We start from the raw sequence: 20981 nt of genomic DNA, 5'->3' as shown, positions 1-20981 counted from the left end.
AGTGGCCAGCCACACATCAAATTTAAAGGGACTGCATGCGAAAAAAATTAAACAGGAACATTGCATAAACATAAATTCAGATAGTAGTCAGATGTTATCTTAAATGCACAACATGAATTAGATACTGCTTAGAAATGAATCAAAGATAAAAGTTTAAAATGTTGTGGTATCTTCTGGTGTCTCTAAATCAGTGATGTGAAATAGAACTGTACCCTCTTTAGAGCCTGTGTCATCAATTTCCTTCCTCAATCATCCTGATGTCCCTCTGCAAAGATTACTGACGCAGTCCAGATGAGAACTCCCCTGCTATCGTAGTCGAGGTACCAGGAGAGGAAAGATGCAGCGCCGTAGAAATCATGGCAATGAGCAGCCACGACTACACTCCAAAATGGATAGGGCATATTTGAGTACGCAGTGCATTCTGGGTATGGACATCCACCATTGGGGCCCAGAATCACGGAACGGATCCCGGGCCCGGGGGGGGTGGGGGGGGGGTGGGGGTGGGGGAAGGAACGCTTTTGCAAATTTTCAATTTGAGTGAAGTATTACTATGTTTTTTCCTTGGCTGCAGTTCGGGTGTGTCTCTGACCAATGAGAAGTGAAAGTGCAGCTAGAACTCCGGCTCACGTTCTATTTCTGTCCCATCCAGTGGGCCAGATAGAATGACTTGATGGCCCAGATATGGCCCGCTGGCATATTTTGCCCACCATGGGTCTAGATCATTAATAATCAGATAGGAAATCAGCACAACCACTGGTAATCTAACTGCATACTATCTGGTCATTAGAAAACGAGAAGGGAGTTCATATGATTGCACCCGTTAATGTTTACCCAGCACACTTCAAGAATCTAGATCATCTCGAATGGCCTCCCCAGGGCAATGTTCTAGGCCTAACCATCTTCAGCTGCTTCATCAATGACCTTCCCTCCACAACGTCAGAAGTGGGGATGTTTACTAATGATTGCAGCGTTCAGTTCCATTCGCAACTCCTCAAATAATGAAGTAGTCCGTGCCCGCAGGCAGTAAGATCTGGATGACATTCAGGCTTGGGCTGATAAGTGGCAGGTAACATTTTGCACCACACAAGTGCCAGGCAACGTCCATGTCCAACAAGAGAGTCTAACCACCTTCCCCTGACATTCAATGGCATTAGCATCATCGAATTCCCCGCCATCAACCTCCAGGGGGTCACCATTGACCAGAAACTTAACTGGACCAGCCATATAAGAGCAGGTCAGAGGCTGCATATTTTGTAGCAAGTGACTCATCTCCTGACTCTGCCTTTCCACCACCTACAAGATACAAATCCGGAGTGTGACGGAATACTGTCCACTGGTTTGAATAGTGCAGGTCCAACACTATTTGAGAAGCTCGACACCATCCAGGACGAAGTATCCCGCTTGATCAGCACCCCATCCACCACCGTATACATTCATTCCCTCCACCACCAGCAAAACCTATCTACAAGATGCACTGCAGTAATGTGCCAAGACTTCTTTGACAGCACCTCCCAAACCTTCGACCTCTACCACCTAGAAGGACAAGGGCAGCAGGCACTTGGGCACACTACCATATCCAAGTACCCCTCCAGGACACACCATCCTGACTTGGAAATATATTGCTATTCCTTCATTATCACTGGGTCAAAATCCTGGAACTCCTTACCCAACAGCACTGTGGGAGTACCTTCACCACAGACTGCAGCGGTTGAAGGCGGCAACTCACCACCTTCTCAAAGGGCAATTACGAATGGTCAAGTAATATTGGCCTTATCACGATGCCCACATCCATGAATGAATAAATAAACAAAAGAGAAGTCTCTTACAGATCTAACCTGTATAGCTACAGCATCAATACAACAGCCATTTGGATAGCATAGTCCACAGAATGTCTCTGAATGATGCAAGGGTTTGAGTTAAAGTAGCAGTAATAATCCCCTTAACAAATTAACCTGACAGAACACGTGCCATTTGGAGTAGCCTTTGTATATAGCAACACACCATCAAAACTGCATTCTGCTTATGAAGTCTAGAAAAAGTGTATTAAGTCAGATTAGTGTCAATCTTTTAACTGCTCAATCGATGCAAATAACTTCAGGATTGCCAGTGGCCAGTTCCAGTGTCGTCTCAAGTAGCTCTGTAATGATCAAGGCAAAATGCCAATACAGCCTGATCATCAACTATCAAACTTGAATTCATTTTTTAGTAGGATGCAGCTTTACTTTTTACAAGACTGCCCATATTTAGTTCAAGCAGGGAATGCCATAGGAGAGTCAGATTGATTGAAAAGGGGTTTCCTAATCATTGGAGTGATATTTGCCATGCCTGGATCCAACTCAGCAAAATTCACCACACCCATTTTTAAGATTAACATAAACTGGGAAAGGGAAGGGGAAGAAAAGAAAATGTTGGAAATGTATGTGATAGATAAATTCAGATCAGAATTTCTCCTTTATGATTAGAATATCTAAGTTACAGGTCAACAGGATCTACCTGTGAATTCCACTACCTGATGTGGATAGGATCCAGTTGACAGGTTTGAGATTTATCCTCTTTCTACTCCTGTTTGTTTTTCTTTTTAGATACCTACATACTCTTCATAGAACTCGGAGATCTCTTTGTTGAAGTGATGTAAACCATATGGCCTACTCTGCTCCTATTTCTTATGTTCTTAAATACAGTCTCAGATGGTAACTAATGTCATCAATCAGTCCATCAGCATGTTTCAGCAACCTGATCAAGTCCTGAAATATTTACTAATGTCACCATGTCTAAAGTGGATTTAAAGCCATCTTTTAAGTAGGACACTCAAGATTATTTTCAATTCAAACACACTTTATAATATATGCAGCATGTAAAACAAATTGTTGAGTAAAACTGAAATACCAGCAAAGTTCCAAAACTGTACAGCTCTCCAACCAAAATACTGCCATTCTTAAAGAAGTGTCCAGAGTGAATATTGTTGTATAGATTGCAAAACTTGGGCTTCAATCTCTCAGTTAGCTGAGTACTTATGTAGAATTCCCAGCGATTGGATTTTTTTTGAACCTGGAAAACAATTAACAAAAACTACTTTAAAAATTGTCACATCACGAGATTCAATTCACAATACAAAAAGATGTTCATTTTCATAGAATCAAAGAATGTTTCCAGCACAGGAGGTCATTCGGCCCGTTAGCCTGTGCCGGCTCCCTGCAAGAGCACTTCAGCTAGTCCCACTCCTTAGTTCTTTCCCCGTAGACATACAAATTTTTTTCCTTCAGGTATTTGGCCAGTTCCCTTTTGAAAGCCACAATTGAATCTGCCTCCACCACTCTTTAAGGCAGTGCATTCCAGATCCGAACCACTCGTTGTGTAAAAATGTTTTCCCTCAGGTTACCTTCTGTCAATCACCTTAAATCTGTGTCCTCAGGTTCGCGACCCTTCTGCCAATGAGAACAGTTTCTCTCTCTCTGCTCTGTCCAGACCCCTCATGATTTTGAGCACCTCTATCAAATATCCACTCAACCTTCTCTGCTCCAAGGAGAACAACCCAAGCGTCTTCAGTCTATCCACATAACTGAACTCTCTCATCCGTGGAACCATTCTTGTAAATCTTTTCTGCACCCTCTCTAAAGCCTTCACATCTTTCCTAAAGTGCGGTCCCCAGAATTGGACACAATACTCCACTTGAGGCCAAAGTAGCGTTTACAAAAGGTTCATCTTAACTACCTTGCTTTTGTACTCTTATGCCTCTATTTATTAAGTCCCCAATCCCGTATGCTTTTTTAACCGCTTTCTCAACCTGCCTTGCCACCTTCAATGATTTGTGCACATGTACCCCCATGAAAGCAAGAACTCTTGTTGGGATACAGTTCGCAGATTCCAGCAGCAATGTTCCCTCTAATTTTTGTGTGTACAGTCCCATTATTTTTGCTGCATAGAATCATAGAATGTTTCCAGCACATTTCCAGGTATCTCTTCCAGCGGAGCAGGCTCGAGGGGCCAAATGGCCTAGTCCTGCTCCCCGGCTGAGTCGGGAGCAGCGTGAGTTCGTGGTCGGAGAAGCCTATAAAGGCCGCGAGATGCGTCGCTGAGTCGGGAGCAGCGTGAGTTCGTGGTCGGAGAGGCCTATAAAGGCCGTGAGGTCGGGAGGTGCGTCGCTGAGTCGGGAGCAGCGTGAGTTCGTGGTCGGAGAGGCCTATAAAGGCCGTGAGGTCGGGAGGTGCGTCGCTGAGTCGAGAGCAGCGTGAGTTCGTGGTCGGAGAGGCCTATAAAGGCCGCGAGGTGCGTCGCGGAGTCGGGAGCAGTGTGAGTTCATGGTCGGAGAGGCCTATAAAGGCCGCGAGGTGCGTCGCTGAGTCGGGAGCAGCGTGAGTTCGTGGTCGGAGAGGTCTATAAAGGCCGTGCGGTCGGGAGGTGCGTCGCTGAGTCGGGAGCAGCGCGAGTTCGTGGTCGGAGAGGCCTATAAAGGCCGTGCGGTCGGGAGGTGCGTCGCTGAGTCGGGAGCAGCGCGAGTTCGTGGTCGGAGAGGCCTATAAAGGCCTAGCTTGTGCAGCTACAGGGAGAAGGCAAAAAAGTAGAAAGAAATAGAAAAGTGATGTCACAGCCAAGGGGGTAAGTGATTAGTAAATAGTTTTTTCTTTTTTCTCTTCTAGATCAGTGAGTAACTTTTAACACTTTTGCCAATTTAAGTTAATCTAAGGGTTAAGTCACGGCAGGAGAGCTCATACACGTGTTATGCTCCTCCTGTACTATGTGGGAAATCAGGGACGCCTCCGGAGTCCCTGACGACTACGTGTGCGAAAGTGTATCCACCTCCAGCTCCTGACGGACCGCGTTGTGGAATTGGAGCTGATGGTGGATTCACTCTGGAGCATACATGATGCCGAGAATGACGTGAACAGCACGTTTAGTGAGTTGGTCTTACGGCAGGTAAAGGGTCCACAGCCAGAGAGGGAATGGAAGACCAGTGCAAGGAAGGTAGTGCAGAGATTCCCTGCAGTCATCCCCCTGCAAAACAGATACACCGCTTTGGGTGCTGTTGAGGGGGATGACTCATCAGGGGGGAGCAGCAGCAGCCAAGTTCATGGCACCGTGGCTGTCTCTGCTGCACAGAAGGGCAGGAAAGAGTGGGAGAGCGATAGTGATAGAGGATTCAATTGTAAGGAGAATAGATAGGCGTTTCTGCGGCCGCAACCGAGACTCCAGGTTGGTATGTTGCCTCCCTTGTACAAGGGTCAAGGATGTCTCGGAGCGGGTTCTGAAAAGGGAGGGTGAACAGCCAGTTGTCATGGTGCACATTGGTACCAACGATATAGGTAAAAAAAACAGGACGGAGGTCCTACGATATGAATTTAAGGAGCTAAATTAAAAAGTAGGACCTCAAAAGTAGTAATCTCGGGATTGCTACCAGTGCCACGTGCTAGTCAGAGTAGGAATCGCACGATAGCTCAGATGAATACGTGGCTTGAGCAGTGGTGCAGCAGGGAGGGATTCAAATTCCTGGGGCATTGGAACTGGTTCTGGGGGAGGTGGGACCAGTCCAAACCGGACAGTCTGCACCTAGGCAGGACCGGAACCAATGTCCTAGGGGGAGTGTTTGCTAGTGCTGTTGGGGAGGGGTTAAACTAACATGGCAGGGGGATGGGAACCTATGCAGGGAGACAGAGGGAAACAAATTGGAGACAGAGGCAAAAGACAGAAAGGAGATGAGTAAAAGTGGAGGGCAGAGAAACCCAAGGCAAAAAACAAAAAGGGCCACTTTGCAGCAAAATTCTAAAGGGTCGAAGTGTGTTAAAAAGACAAGCCTGAAGGCTCTGTGCCTCAATGCGAGGAGTATTTGGAATAAGGTGGACAAATTAACTGTGCAGATAGCAGTTAACGGATACGATGTGGTTGGCATCACGGAGACATGGCTCCAGGGTGACCAAGGCTGGGAACTCAACGTCCAAGGGTATTCAACATTTAGGAAGGATAGACAGAAAGGAGAAGGAGGTATGGTGGCGTTGCTGGTTAAAGAGGAAATTAATGCAATTGTAAGAAAAGACATTAGCTTGGATGATGTGGAATCTGTATCGGTGGAGCTACAGAATACCAAGGGGCAGAAAACACTAGTGGGAGTTGTGTACAGACCTCCAAACAGTAGTAGTGATGTTGGGGAGGGCATCAAACAGGAAATTAGGGGTGCATGCAACAAAGGTGCAGTAGTTATCATGGGTGACTTTAATATGCATATAGACTGGGCTAACCAAACTGGAAACAACACGGTGGAGGAGGATTTCCTGGAGTGCATAAGGGATGGTTTTCTAGACCAATATGTCGAGGAACCAACTAGGTGGGAGGCCATCTTAGACTGGGTGTTGTGTAATGAGAAAGGATTAATTAGTAATCTCGTTGTGCGAGGCCCCTTGGGGGAAGAGTGACCATAATATGGTGGAATTCTACATTAGGATGGAGAATGAAAAAGTTAATTCAGAGACCATGGTCCAGAACTTAAAGAAGTGTAACTTTGAAGGTATGAGGCATGAATTGGCTAGGATAGATTGGCGAATGATGCTTAAGGGATTGACAGTGGATGGGCAATGGCAGACATTTAGAGACCGCATGGATGAACTACAACAATTGTACATCCCTGTCTGGCGTAAAAATAACAAAGGGAAGGTGGCTCAACCGTGGCTATCAAGGGAAATCAGGGATAGTATTAAAGCCAAGGAAGTGGCATACAAATTGGCCAGAAATAGCAGCGAACCCGGGGACTGGGAGAAATTTAGAACTCAGCAGAGGAGGACAAAGGGTTTGATTAGGGCAGGGAAAATAGAGTACGAGAGGAAGCTTGCAGGGAACATTAAGACGGACTGCAAAAGCTTCTATAGATATGTAAAGAGAAAAAGGTTAGTAAAGACAAATGTAGGTCCCCTGCAGTCAGAATCAGGGGCAGTCATAATTGGGAACAAAGAAATGGCAGACCAATTGAACAAGTACTTTGGTTCGGTATTCACTAAGGAGGACACAAACAACCTTCCGGATATAAAAAAGGGGTCAGAGGGTCTAGTAAGAAGGAAGAACTGAGGGAAATCCTTGTCAGGAAATTGTGTTGGGGAAATTGATGGGATTGAAGGCTGATAAATCCCCAGGGCCTGAAAGTCTGCATCCCAGAGTACTTAAGGAGGTGGCCTTGGAAATAGCGGATGCATTGACAGTCATTTTCCAACATTCCATAGACTCTGGATCAGTTCCTATGGAGTGGAAGGTAGCCAATGTAACCCCACTTTTTAAAAAAAGGAGGGAGAGAAAAAACAGGGAACTATAGACCGGTCAGCCTGACATCGGTAGTGGGTAAAATGATGAAATCAATCATTATGTCATAGCAGCGCATTTGGAAAGAGGTGACATGATAGGTCCAAGTCAGCATGGATTTGTGAAAGGGAAATCATGTTTGACAAATCTTCAGGAATTTTTTGAAGCTGTTTCCAGTAGAGTGGACAAGGGAGAACCAGTTGATGTGGTGTATTTGAACTTTCAGAAGGCTTTCAACAAGGTCCCACACAAGAGATTAATGTGCAAAGTTAAAGCACATGGAATTGGTGGTAGTGTGCTGACGTGGATTGAGAACTGGTTGTCAGACAGGAAGCAAAGAGTAGGAGTAAATGGGTACTTTTCAGAATGGCAGGCAGTGACTAGTGGGGTACTGCAAGGTTCTGTGCTGAGGCCCCAGCTGTTGACATTGTACATTAATGATTTAGACGAGGGGATTAAATGTAGTATCTCCAAATTTGCAGATGACACTAAGTTGGGTGGCAGTGTGAGCTGCGAGGAGGATGCTATGAGGCTGCAGAGTGACTTGGATAGGTAAGGTGAGTGGGCAAATGCATGGCAGATGAAGTATAATGTGGATAAATGTGAGGTTATCCACTTTGGTGGTAAAAACAGAGACTGACTATTATCTGAATGGTGACAGATTAGGAAAAGGGGAGGTGCAACGAGACCTGGGTATCATGGTACATCAGTCATTGAAGGTTGGCATGCAGGTACAGCAGGCGGTTAAGAAAGCAAATGGCATGTTGGCCTTCATAGCGAGGGGATTGGAGTACAGGGGCAGGGAGGTGTTACTACAGTTGTACAGGGCCTTGGTGAGGCCACACCTGGAGTATTGTGTCCAGTTTTGGTCTCCTAACTTGAGGAAGGACGTTCTTGCTATTGAGGGAGTGCAGCGAAGGTTCACCAGACTGATTCCTGGGATGGCAGGACTGATATATCAAGAAAGACTGGATCAACTGGGCTTGTATTCACTGGAGTTCAGACGAATGAGAGGGGATCTCATAGAAACGTTTAAAATTCTGACGGGTTTAGACAGGGTCGATGCTGGAAGAATGTTCCCAATTTTGGGGAAGTCCAGAACCAGGGGTCACAGTCTAAGGATAAGGGGTAAGCCATTTAGGACCGAGATGAGGAGAAACTTCTTCACCCAGAGAGTGGTGAACCTGTGGAATTCTCTACCACAGAAAGTTGTTGAGGCCAATTCACTAAATATATTCAAAAAAGGAGTTAGATGTAGTCCTTACTACTAGCGGAATCAAGGGGTATGGCGAGAAAGCAGGAATGGGGTACTGAAGTTGCATGTTCAGCCATGAACTCATTGAATGGCAGTGCAGGCTCGAAGGGCCGAATGGCCTAATCCTGCACCTATTTTCTATGTTTCTTATGAGCAGCCTGAGCGGGACGTCCAGCCTGTACCTGCTTTTTGAAGGAGCTATCCAATTAGTCCCACTCCCCCGCTCTTTTACCAAGCCCTGTAAATATTTCCTTTTAAAGTCTATATCCAATTCCCTTTTGAAAGTTCGTATTGAATCTGCATCCACCACCCTTTTAGGCAATACCGTAAAAAAAAATTCTCATCCCTCTGGTTCTTATGACAATTGTCTTAAAGCTATATCCTCTGGTTACCAACACTACAGCCAATGGAAACGGTTACTACTTATTTACTCTTATCAAAACCCCTCAATTAAATCTTGTTCTAATCTTATCTGGTCGAAGAACAACCCCAGCTTCTCGAATATAAAAACAGAAAATGCTAGCAATCTCAGCAGGTCAGGCAGCATCTGTGGAGAAAAAGAAAGCCAACCTTTCGGGTCTGTGATCCTATGTCAGAACTGGAAAAGTTTGAAATGTAACAGATTCTTACGGAAGTTCAGGGGCACTGAAAGGGGGAGTGGAGGAAAGAAAAGGAAACGTCTGTGATAGGGAGGAAGGCAGGAGTGATTTGAGAGACAAAAGGAATAATGGGCCAAAATGAGATGGTAATAGCACAAGTTAGGAAACAAAAGGTGGGTCTAGATGGGGGGTGAATGATGGACTAAATACCAGCTGCAATGGGAAAGAGAAAAAAATAAAAGTCTCTTCCCTGCCCGCCCCCCATAACTCCTTATTCCATGATCGTATTAAATGACTGAGCAGGCTCGAGGGACTGTATGGCCTGCTCCTATTTCTTATGTTCTTATTTCCATGACATTTTTAAATTAAATCACCCCAACAGATTTTGAAAATAAATAGTAAAAAACCAATCACTTACCTTTTTCTTGCAGACCTCCTTGCCTACTGCCCAGCTTCGCTGATCCTTGAGGGCAGCTTTAAAAAAATGTTATACTTACCTACGGGTCCCCGCTCAGCGAAAGATCGCGCCAGGACGATCTGTTGACATTGCATGCAGGCGGTCCTCTCCCCCGCGGAACTTCGAAATTGTCAGCGTGCCTCAAGTAGGGAATTTTGCGCCGACCCGGTTCTCGCCCAAAACAGTCAATACCGCCAAGAAACCGGGCAGTGACGGAGTGCAAATTCTAACCTATCTTCTCTATTTATAAAGCTAAGGATCATGTATACCTTATTAACCGCCTTATCAACTTGTCCTGCCACCTTCAAATATTTGTGTATGTGAACCCCCAGGTTCTCATCCTCATTTTCAAATCCCTCACTGCTCCCCAACTCCGTAACCTCCTCTACAACCCTCCACGATCTCTGTGTTCCTCCAATTCTGGCCTCCTGCACATCCTCAATTTTAATCGATCCGCCATTGGCGGCTGTGCAGTCAGCTGCCTTGGCCTTAAGCTCTGGAATTCCCTCTCGAAACCTCTCTCTCCTCTAAGACACTTCTTATAACCTATCTCTTTGGCCAAGCTTTTAGTCACCTGTCCTAGTATCTCCTTTGTAGCTTGCTGTCAAATATTTTTTGTTAAAACTCCTGTGAAGCACCTTGGGACATTTTGCTCCATTAAAGACGCTATATAAATACAGGTAATTGTTGTTGAAGTCTCTGTTTCTGCACTCAAAATTGTACCATTTAGTTTACATCGTCTCTCCTCATTCTTCCTCCCAAAATGCACCACTTCACAATTCTCTGCTTTAAATGTCATCTGCCATGTGTCTGCCCATTTCACCAGTCTGTCGATGTCCTCCTGAACTCTGCTACTATTCCTATTCACTGTTTACTACATTTCCAAGGTTTGTGTCATCTGCAAACTTTGAAATGATGCCTCCTATACCCAAGTCTACATCATTAATATACATCAAAAAGATCAGTGGTCCCAATAACAAGCCATGGGGGACACGATTGTATACCTCCCTCCAGTCTGAAAAGAACCATTCAACTACTTACTCTGCTTTCTGTACTCTTAGCTCATTTTGTACCCACACAGTCCCTTTAATCCCATGGGCTAAAAATTTGCTAACAAGCCACTATCAAGCATATTTTGAAAATCAATTACACTACCTTAATCAGCCCTCTCCATTACTTCATTGAAGAACTCAATCAAGTCTGTCAGACACAATTTGCTTTTAACAAATCCTCTTTGGATGTTATTTATTAACCCATGTTTTTCCAAGTGGCAATTAATTCGGTCCTGGATTTTGGTCTCTTAGAAGTTTCCCCACCACCGATGTGTCAGGCTGACAGGCCTGTAGTTACCAGGGTTTAATCCCCCTCCCCTTTTTTGAACATTTGTAACCCTCCAGTCATCTGCCATCACTCCCGTAACCAAGGTGGATTGAAAGATTGTGGCCAGAGCACCGCTATTTCCATCCTTACTTCCCTCAGTAACCTACAATGCATCCCATCCAGACTGGGTGACTTTTCTACTTTGAGTGCTGCAAATCTTCTAAGCGTCTCCCCTCAATCTATTTTTTATTCTATCCAATTTCTCTACTCCCTCCTGCTTTGTTGCGATATTGGCAACATCCTCTTTTGTGGACCGATGCAAAATACTCATTTGGTACCTCAGCTACAGTCTCTGCCACAAGATTTCCTTTTTGGTCTCTAATTGGCCCCATTCTTTCGCTAACTATTCTTTCACTAAAACTCTAGTATTCCTTTTTTCATTACCTGGTAATCTTTTCTCATACACTCTCCTTGCCCCTCATTTATTTTTTTCAGTTCTCCTCTGCACCTTCAATATTCTGTTTAATTCTCTGTATGATGAACCTGACTGTTCTCCATGTATGAGCCTACACAAGGAGGCTCAACTATAGGGGCATCACACCAAATTTGATCCAATTTTTACCTAGTGTCCACACACATGACTTTTGCTATCCAGTGATGCCTGCTGGAATCAGATATAGGAATTCTTCTGGATTCCTCCTTTCTCTAGTTCAGGTTGCGGCCATTACCGCCATTCCAGCTCAGATAGCTCATAACAGGCTGGGGGACAAATTTGGGGCCTTCTGGTCTGCATGGAATGGTACTATACTGGATGGTACATTTATCCAAGTCAACAATCAGGGAAACTAGATGAATCAATTTTAATTATGTAATTCCTAGAGTTTTCTAAACAGTACATATCAATCCTCAGTTAAGGATGAAGATAATCAAACTGTCCCAGCAGCTGGGCATTGGGAGGTGTCAGAGTAATTTGCACTCTGCATTTTCCTGGCCTGGCAGATGGACCTGGTCTCCACTGGTTTTCCCCATCTACGGACACATTAAGAATTGCAGGTGTCCAGTGTAATGATACAGCCGCCAATATTTTTAAAGCTTTCAATAATTAATAGGTAAATTTTAGTGCTAACTATAGAAATCCTGGTCCTCCATTAACTTTACTGTACTAAAGTGCTTGTACAAATATTTCAATGGAAATTTTCATCCTTGGGAACAATTTACACTGTCCATAGCAATTACTGTGAAGCCACAAAAACAAAGACACAAAGTGGAAATGATGTCAATATTTTACCTGGTGTTACTTTGTTCCTAAAAACGATATATTAGAATGCAGACAATGCGAGTGGTATATACTACTGTTAATCCAACAACAGAGGAAGAAGTGGCATTGTCAGCACCAATTCTTAAGTACACTGGCAGTCCAAGTGGAAACAGAATTTAGGCTCATTTCCAAAAAGATTAAATTGAGATACCAATAAATTCATAACTTTTTACGCACCTTTAAGCTCATTTTTTGTTGGTTCCTCACATCAGACAAGTTATTCATATCCAGAATTGTAGCTTGGTAGACGTGAGCAAAGGCCCCACATCCAAGTAAATAAGTAACCTGGAACATTTCATCCCCTAAAAACATGGAGGGGGAGAATTTTACACAAACTGCAAAAATCTTAGAACCCAGTTATATAAATAAGCACACTAAAATCGAAGTGCAAGTTAATTGAAAAGATTGAAGAAAAGGAACAGACAAACCAATATTCGGTCAACATGGCATAACTGGCTTGAATTGGATACTTGAAATGATAATCTCTTCGTATTAATCATCTTTGATAAATATCTCTACTTAGTCGCAGTAAATATTTTTTGTTTACTGGCAACATTTGTCAACTTTAATGAGAAATGATAAACACAGAACCCACATTTGGTAGCTGTCTAGATTTCCACCAACATTTCTATCTCTTCAAACTTTTCTAGATGCCAATCATTCATACCCAAAAGATAAAACCCACCATGTTCTCAAGTTATAGAATAACATGCAATTTAAGAACCTTAGGGATGAATAATCTAATTCCTGGCTGAAGTCACACATTGCACAGTCTAATTTCTTAAGGACAAAGACTCCAGTAAACATTTTATGCAGGAGGAAGAAAGGTACATTATAACAGAACAAAAATATAATTTGCTATATCAGAACAAGAGTAGTCCATTCAGCTCCGCCATTATGGCTGATCTGCATCTCAACTCTATTTACCCACCTTACTTCCATAACCCTTAATTCCCTTACATAGAAACATAGAAAATAGGTGTAGGAGTAGGCCATTCGGCCCTTCAAGCCTGCACCACTATTCAATAAGATCATGGCTGATCATTCACCTCAGTACCCCTTTTCTGCTTTCTCTCCATACCCCTTGATCCCTTTAGCCGCAAGGGCCATATCTAACGCCCTCTTGAATATATCCAATGACCTGGCATCAACAACTCTCTGCGGTAGGGAATTCCACAGGTTAACAACTCTGAGTGAAGAAGTTTCTCCTCATCTCAGTCCTAAATGGCTTACCACTTATCCTTAGACTATGTCCCCTGGTTCTGGACTTCCCCAACATCGGGAACATTCTTCCTGCATCTAACCTGTCCAGTCCCGTCAGAATATTATATGTTTCTATGAGATCCCCGCTCATCCTTCTCAACTCCAGTGAATACAGGCCCAGTCGATCCAGTCTCTCCTCATATATCAGTCCTGCCATCCCGGGAATCAATCTGGTGAACCTTCGCTGCACTTCCTCAATAGCAAGAACATCCTTCCTCAGATTAGGAGACCAAAGCCGAACACAATATTCCAGATGAGGCCTCACTAAGGCCCTGTACAACTGCAATAAGACCTCCCTGCTCCTATACTCAAATCCCCCAGCTATGAAGGCCAACATACCATTTGCCTTCACCACCTGCTGTACCTGCATGCCAACTTTCAATGATTGATGTACCATGACACCCAGGTCTCATTGCACCTCCTCTTTTCGTAATCTGCCACCATTCAGATAATATTCTGCCTCTGTTTTTGCCACTAAAGTGGATAACCTCACATTTATCCACATTATACTGCATCTGCCATGCATTTGCCCACTCACCTAACCTGTCCAAGTCACCCTGCAGCCTCTTAGCGTCCTCCTCACAGCTCACACCGCCACCCAGCTTAGTTACATCTGCAAACTTGGAGATATTACACTCAATTCCTTCAACTAAATCATTAATGTATATCGTAAAGAGCTGGGGTCCCAGCACTGAGCCCTGCGGCACCCAACTAGTCACTGCCTGCCATTCTGAAAAGGATCCATTTATCCCAACTCTGCTTCCTGTCTGCCAACCAGTTCTCTATCCACGTCAGTGCTTTAATTTTGCAACCAATCTCTTGAGAGTCCTTTTCAAAAGCCTTTTGAAAGTCCAAATACACCACATTCACTGGTTCTCCCTTGTCCACTCTACTAGTTACATCCTCAAAAAATTCCAGAAGATTTGTCAAGCATAATGTCCCTTTCATAAATCCATGCTGACTTGGACCGATCCTGTCACTACTTTCCAAATGCGCTGCTATTTCATCCTTAATAACTGATTCCAACATTTTCTCCACTACTGATGTCAGGCTAACCGGTCTATCCTGTTTTCTCTTTCCCTCCTTTTTTAAAAAAGTGGTGTTACATTAGCTAGCCTCCAGTCCACAGGAACTGATCCAGAGTCGATAGACTGTTGGAAAATGATCAATGCATCCACTATTTCTAGGGCCACTTAACAAAAATCTATCAATCTCTGTTTTGAAATTTTGAATTGACTCCCAGCCTCAACAGCTTTTTGGGAGAGATTTTTCCAGATTTCTATTACCCTTTGTGTGAAGAAGTTCTTTCTGACATCACCCCTGAATGGCCTAGCTCTAATTTTATTATGCCCCTTGTTCTGGACTTCAGCACCAGAGGAAATAGTTTCTCTCTATCTATCTTTAATCATCTTAAAAACCTCAATTAGATTATTTCTTGGTCTATACTAAAGGGAATACAAGCCTAATCTATGAAATGTGTCCTCATAATATAACCCTGTTAAGTTATCCTCCATCTACTCTTTCCTAAATCACCCTGTGGGAATCACTTCCAATCTGAATGCCAGTTGTAGCTGATGGACAAGACCTTTTGTAAGGTTGCAATCAGTGCCAGTCTATAATTGGTTAACCTGATGTGCATATACAGCAGTTCAGTGGTTTTATGCCCATGTCCCCTTCCTTCAGTGTCCCATTAGTACCATGGTGCTCTCTCTGTTGCCCAACAACTATCTATACTCATTCACAACAATGACAGGAATGGTTATACATTTTGCCATGATTTAAATGACATTTTCAATAACAACATTTATATAACACCTTTAATGTAATAAAACACCCCAAGGCACTTCACAGGAGTGTTAGCAAAAAAGAAAATTTCACACCGAGCCATAAGGAGATGTTAGTGCAGATGACCAAAAGCTTGGTTGAAGAGGTAAGTTTTAAAGGAGTGTCTTAAAGGAGGAAAGAGAAGTAGAGAGGCAGAGAGATTTCGGGAGGAAATTCCAAAGCTTAGACAGCTGAAGGCATGACCGCCAATGGTGGGGCATTTATAATCAGGGATGTTCAAAAGGCTAGAATGGGCAGAGCACAGAGGTCTAGGGGGATTATAGGGCTGGAGGAGGTTACAGAGATAGGGAGGAGTGAGGCCTTGGAGGGATTTGAAAACAAGGAGGATAATTTTAAAAATCGAGACATTGCTTAACTGGGAACCAATGAAGGTCAGCAAGCACAGGGGAGATGGGTGAGCAGGACTTGTTGCGAGTTAGGACACGGGCAGCAGAGTTTTGGATGACCTCAAGTTTATGGAGGGTAGCACTAGGGAGGCCAGCCAGGAGTGCATTGGAATAGCCTAGGTGATAAAGGCATGGATTAGGGTTTCAGCAACAGATAATTTGAGGCAAGGGTAGAGAGGGACAATAATACGAAGGTGGAAATGGGCAATCTTAGGTGATAGAACGGATATGAGGTCGGAAGCTCAATCGTAATCAAATATGACACCAAGGTTGCAAACAGACTTGGTCAGCCTTAGACAACTGCCGGGGAAAGAGATCAAATCAGTAGAAAGGGAATGGAGTTGTGGTGGGGAGCAAGGACAATGGCTTTAGTCTTCCCAATATTTAATCGGAGAGAATTTCTACTCATCCAGATGTCAGACAAACAATCTGATAGTAGAGACAGTGGAGGGTTTGAGAGGTGGAGGAGAGGTCGAGCTGGGTATCATCAGCATGTAGATAAGAAATAGGAGCGCCCCCCCCCCTCCCCCACCCCAAGGATAGATCCTTGGGAAACACCAGAGGTGACAGTGCGAGATTGGGAAAAGAAGCCATTACAGGTAATTCTATAGTTACAGCTGGAAAGATAGGAATGAAACCAGGCGAGTGCAGTCCCATCTAGCTGGAGGATGGTGAAGAAGCGTTGGAGCAGAATTTTCTGATCAACCATGTCAAAGGCTGCAGACACATCCAAAAGGACGAGAAGGGGTAGATTACTTTTGTCGCAGTCAATTAGGATGTCATTTGTGACCTTGGTAAGAGCAGTTTCAGTATTGTGGCAGGGGCAGAAGCCTGACTGGAGGAATTCAAACAAGGAGTTCTGGGAAAGTTGGGCACAGAATTGGGAAGCGACAACGCTTTCAAGAACTTTGGAGAGGAAAGGCAGGTTGGAGATGGGGGCGATAGTTTGCAAGTACGGCGGGATCAAGGGCTAATGACGATAGATTTGAAGGAAAGGGGGATAATACCGGAGGAGAGAGAACCTTCACAGTATCCGCTAACATGGGAGCCAGGAAGAAAAGCTGGGTTGCCAGCAATTTAGTAGGAATAGGGTCCTCACATTGTTGGAGGTGAGGGAAGAGGAGGCAGGAGAGGGCGGTTTGTGAAGACGGTTAGTGGTGAAGTGAAGCCTGGTATTATTTTTTGCCGTCCTGGATGATCGTAATACAGTGGCCGGTTTTAGAGATGGAGAGCAGGACCTGGTATTGCTTTTTATGATCTATCCAAATCTGGTGCTGGATGATTAGATCAGTTGTCCACCAGACATTCAAGTCTGCATCCCTTGGACTTAAAGGAGCAGAGATGAGGGGTATACCGGAGGAACGATTAGGGAGAGAGAGTGTAATGATTTTAGTGGCGACAAGGGCATCAAAAGGTGATGGAGAGGGTGTGATATAGTAAATCAGTAGTTGCAGAGATGACATGGAGAATAGTAGGCCAAAGGCTAGGTAATTGCCAATTAGAAAGTGCAGTGGTAAGGGACTTGACGGAGAGTTTTTTCCCGGGGCAGATACAAAAAGAAGTGGGTTTAGGAGGGGGAAGGGGAGTATGGGTAGAGAGTGATAGAAGGAAATGGTCAGTGATGGTTACGGAGGGGCTAAGCAAGGCTACGTGAGATAAGAAGATTGAGGAGGGTGGCGCGTATATGGGTGAAGGAGTTACCATGAATAGATTAAGGGAGGAGAGGGAACATGAGTTGAGATGGAGGGTGAAATCACCAAGGATGAGAAGTCACAGTGCAGAGGCATGAAAGCAGAGGAGATATCTCATTGAGAAAATTGGTGTGGTATTTGGGTGGACTGTACAGAATAAGGTTTTTTTTTTTTTAAAAAGAGGCGCAAGGCTTCTGCCCATGCCACAATACTGAAACTGCTCTTACCAAGGTCACAAATGACATCCTAATTGACTGCGACAAAAGTAATCTATCCCTTTGAAAGGAAAAGTTGTCGAAGGTGTAGGGAGACAGACCAGGGGTGATTTCGAAACAATGACACCACCACCATGGCAGTTTGGGCATGGAATATGGTGGAAAGTAGCCCCTCAATCATGTCTCAGTCAATGCCATGTCAATTTGATCGTTCACTATAACAGGTGATGGATGACAAGGCCCTTATTTACAAGTGAACATATATTTTGAAGGGAAATGCGGAGAGGGGCGATGATACCTAATTTACCGATATAGTCAGTAGAGCAGGAGGTTGACTAGATTAGCTCGCAGAAGGCGCTTAGGGTGGGGAGACAGTACGATGAGACAATTTGGGTTGCTGCTAGCTAGGAGGCAGCGACGAGTGCCTCAGTGGGCCTTTCAAAGAATGCCAACAGAGGCACAGAGGGAACCTGTGGAATTATTTATGAGGGAGTCAAGCCTTCGAAGGAGGCATGAAGGCAAGATCGCTCAAAGTGGAGGAGAATCATCCGAGAAGGCACCGGACACTGAGTCTCTTCGTCGGGTAATGAACAAAGAGGAAAAAGGGAGAGATAGAAGTAATGGAACTCTGGTCTGGGGCAGCAGCCAAACGCATATATGGACATGGGGAATCAAGTTCCAAAGACATGATTAAAGACAATCTCCCATCCTGTGACAGTTTGAACTGGCACACTCTGTCTTGTGGCAAAAACCAAAACAGTTGCCAAGCTATTTCAGTAAAAGTCTTGTTGTGAGCAATATGTCAAATTAAAAATATATTGTACAAAAGATCTTCCCTCAGAATCTGCTACAAAATTAATTGCAATATTTCAGCATCAGTTATAGTTTGGACCAGGTTTGCATATGGATAATTGCCAGTAAATGTTGGAGTAGCTTGGTCATCAGGGAATAGCACCAAGCTAGGTTCTTTCCCAAAAAGGCAAGGAAAAGAAAAAAAAAAAAACTGGGGTGCAAATTAGTTACTCTTGTACCCGAACAGGAAAACTATGGAATGCAAAGCAGCATATACTACGCTTTACTATGGTACATAAGGAAATATAACTAATTTTAAAAAATGAGTAGGCACCAACTAAGTTGTGCTACTTACCTAAACGGAGGTTGATTTTTGGTCTGACGATAGGCATACTGTCCTCCGAATTTAAAAAAGAACCGTAGGAGCTCAATGGTTTGATTAGATTTGACAGAAGTTCACTGATAAGATTCTTGTCCCAAGGATTTCTAATGATTACACCTAGACAAAGAGGAAGAGAGAAAAAAAAAATGAAGGTTTTCATAACATTCCATAGTTCACTTTAATGCATTTAAAATGTTATACTTTGGTCAAATTATACTATTGGTTAACTCCAGATATTCTTGTTTCGACGGCACCAATACAGATGCAAAGCACTAAGCTTCATGGACTTCACAAATTCCCAAATCAAAATTATACTGCATCTCTCGAATACAAAACATCAAATGAAAGAAGGAAATGAGCCAATGATCCATTCCACCCAAAGACCATATCACTTTTTATATTCAAGACAACAGATTAAAATTGTGTTAATGCAACTGTAAATGCAATAATAACCCTTGCTTCATTTTATTATAGGAACAAACGTAGAACATAGAGCCCCTTGAGCCTGTTCCGCCACTCAATGCAATCATAGCTGATCTACCACCTAACTCCATATTCTTTGGTCCATATCACCTTTAGTTAACAAAAAGCCATCAATCTCTGCTTTAAAATTAACAATTGATCTAGTACCAAATGCCGTTTGCAGAAGAGAGTTCCAATCTTCTGCCACCCTTTGTGCGTGTTTCCTAATTTCACTCCTGGAAAGTCTGGCTCTAATTTTTAGACTATATCCTCTGGTCCTAGAATCCTCAACAAGCAGAAATAGTTTCTCTCTATCTATTCTCTTTAGTATCTTGAAAACTTCAATCAGATCACCTCTTAACCTTGCATATTCTCACCTCATAACTTAACTCTTGAAATCCAGGAATCATTCTGGTAAACCTACGCTGAACTCCCTCCAAGGCCAATATATCCTCCCTCAGGTGTGGTGTCCAGAACTGCTTACAGGTGTGATCTAACCAGGGCTTTGTACAGCTGCAGCATAACTTCTCCCCCCTTGTACTCTAGTCCTCTAGATATAAAAGGCCAGCATTCCATCAGCCTTTTTGATTATTTTATGTACCTGTTCATGATATTTTAAATGATCTATGTTCTTGGACCCTCCAGTCTCTTTGGACCTTCACATTTTTTAAGCTTTTTATTATTTAGAAAGTACCCTGCTCTATTTTTTTTTTTAGGGCCAAAATGGATGACCTCATTTGCCTACACTGAAATCTATTTGCCACAGTTTTGCCCATTCACTTAATCTGATAATATCCCTTTATAATTGTATGCTTTCATTTACACTGCCTATAATGCCGCCGATCTTTGTATCATCGGCAAATCTGGATATATGAATTTCTATGCCATCATCTAAGTTGTTAATTAATACTGTGAATAGTTGAGACCCCTACGGGACACCCCTAATCTTGCTAATTTGAATACCTACGCATCATTTCTACTCTCTTGTCTCCTGCCGCTCAACCAATTTCCTAACCAGGTCAATAATTTGCCTTCAAATCCATGGCTTCTACCTTAGTTAACAGTCTTATATGTGGGCCTTCTGGAAGTCCATGTAAATAACATCCATAGACATTCCCCTGTCCACCACTTTAGCCACCTCCTCAAAAAAATCAAATCAAGTTTGTCAGGCATGACCTATCTTTCACAAATCTATGCTGGGTCTCTCTGATCAACTGAAAATTTGAGGTGTTGAGTCACTCTATCCTTAATTATAGACTCTAGCAACATGCAGACAACAGATGTTAGGCTAGCTAGTCTAGAATTCCCAAGTTTCCCTCTCTTGCCATTCTTAAATAGCAGTGTGACATGCACAACTTTCCAATCTAAAAGGAACGGTTTCTGAATGGCGAGAACTTTGGAAGATTATAGTTGGGACATCTGCAATGTACTCACCGACTTCCTTTAAAACCAATCTGGGCCTGGGGATTTGTCACTTGAATAAAAGAAGGTAAAGCTGTCTGTATTGCTCGTCTGTGCATAACACCCATGAGCTTAAGTCCTGGCTTGGAGTGTTTCAGCAATACTTCCTGTCAGCCTTCAGTTAAATGGGGAACTTGAAGACTGTTCTATCAATCCATCATTGGAATTGGCAGCAGAGTTCTGAGGACATTACTATAACATGGCTTCAAAGGAGGCACTTGGGGCTAGAAATTCGATACATCCCTGTTAAGGCATTA

At 43.5% G+C, this 20981-nt stretch overlaps 1 protein-coding gene across 2 annotated transcripts in view; it reads right to left on the bottom strand.

The window, feature by feature from the left end:
* Positions 1-20981, bottom strand: part of bub1 (BUB1 mitotic checkpoint serine/threonine kinase) — an 89020-nt gene that overhangs the window by 10252 nt on the left and 57787 nt on the right. For both annotated transcript variants that reach the window (XM_070885759.1, XM_070885760.1), the window contains 3 exons: positions 18775-18918; positions 12405-12529; positions 2887-3048 (listed from right to left, as the gene is read on the bottom strand). In XM_070885759.1, the coding sequence (XP_070741860.1) occupies positions 2887-3048; positions 12405-12529; positions 18775-18918 (431 nt within the window). The remainder of the gene's footprint in view (positions 1-2886; positions 3049-12404; positions 12530-18774; positions 18919-20981) is intronic.

Source organism: Pristiophorus japonicus, chromosome 7, assembly GCF_044704955.1.
Source record: "Pristiophorus japonicus isolate sPriJap1 chromosome 7, sPriJap1.hap1, whole genome shotgun sequence".
NCBI classification, from domain to species: domain Eukaryota; kingdom Metazoa; phylum Chordata; class Chondrichthyes; family Pristiophoridae; genus Pristiophorus; species Pristiophorus japonicus.
Note: the sequence above shows the minus strand (reverse complement) of the source record. Positions and strands in the feature narration are given on the sequence as shown.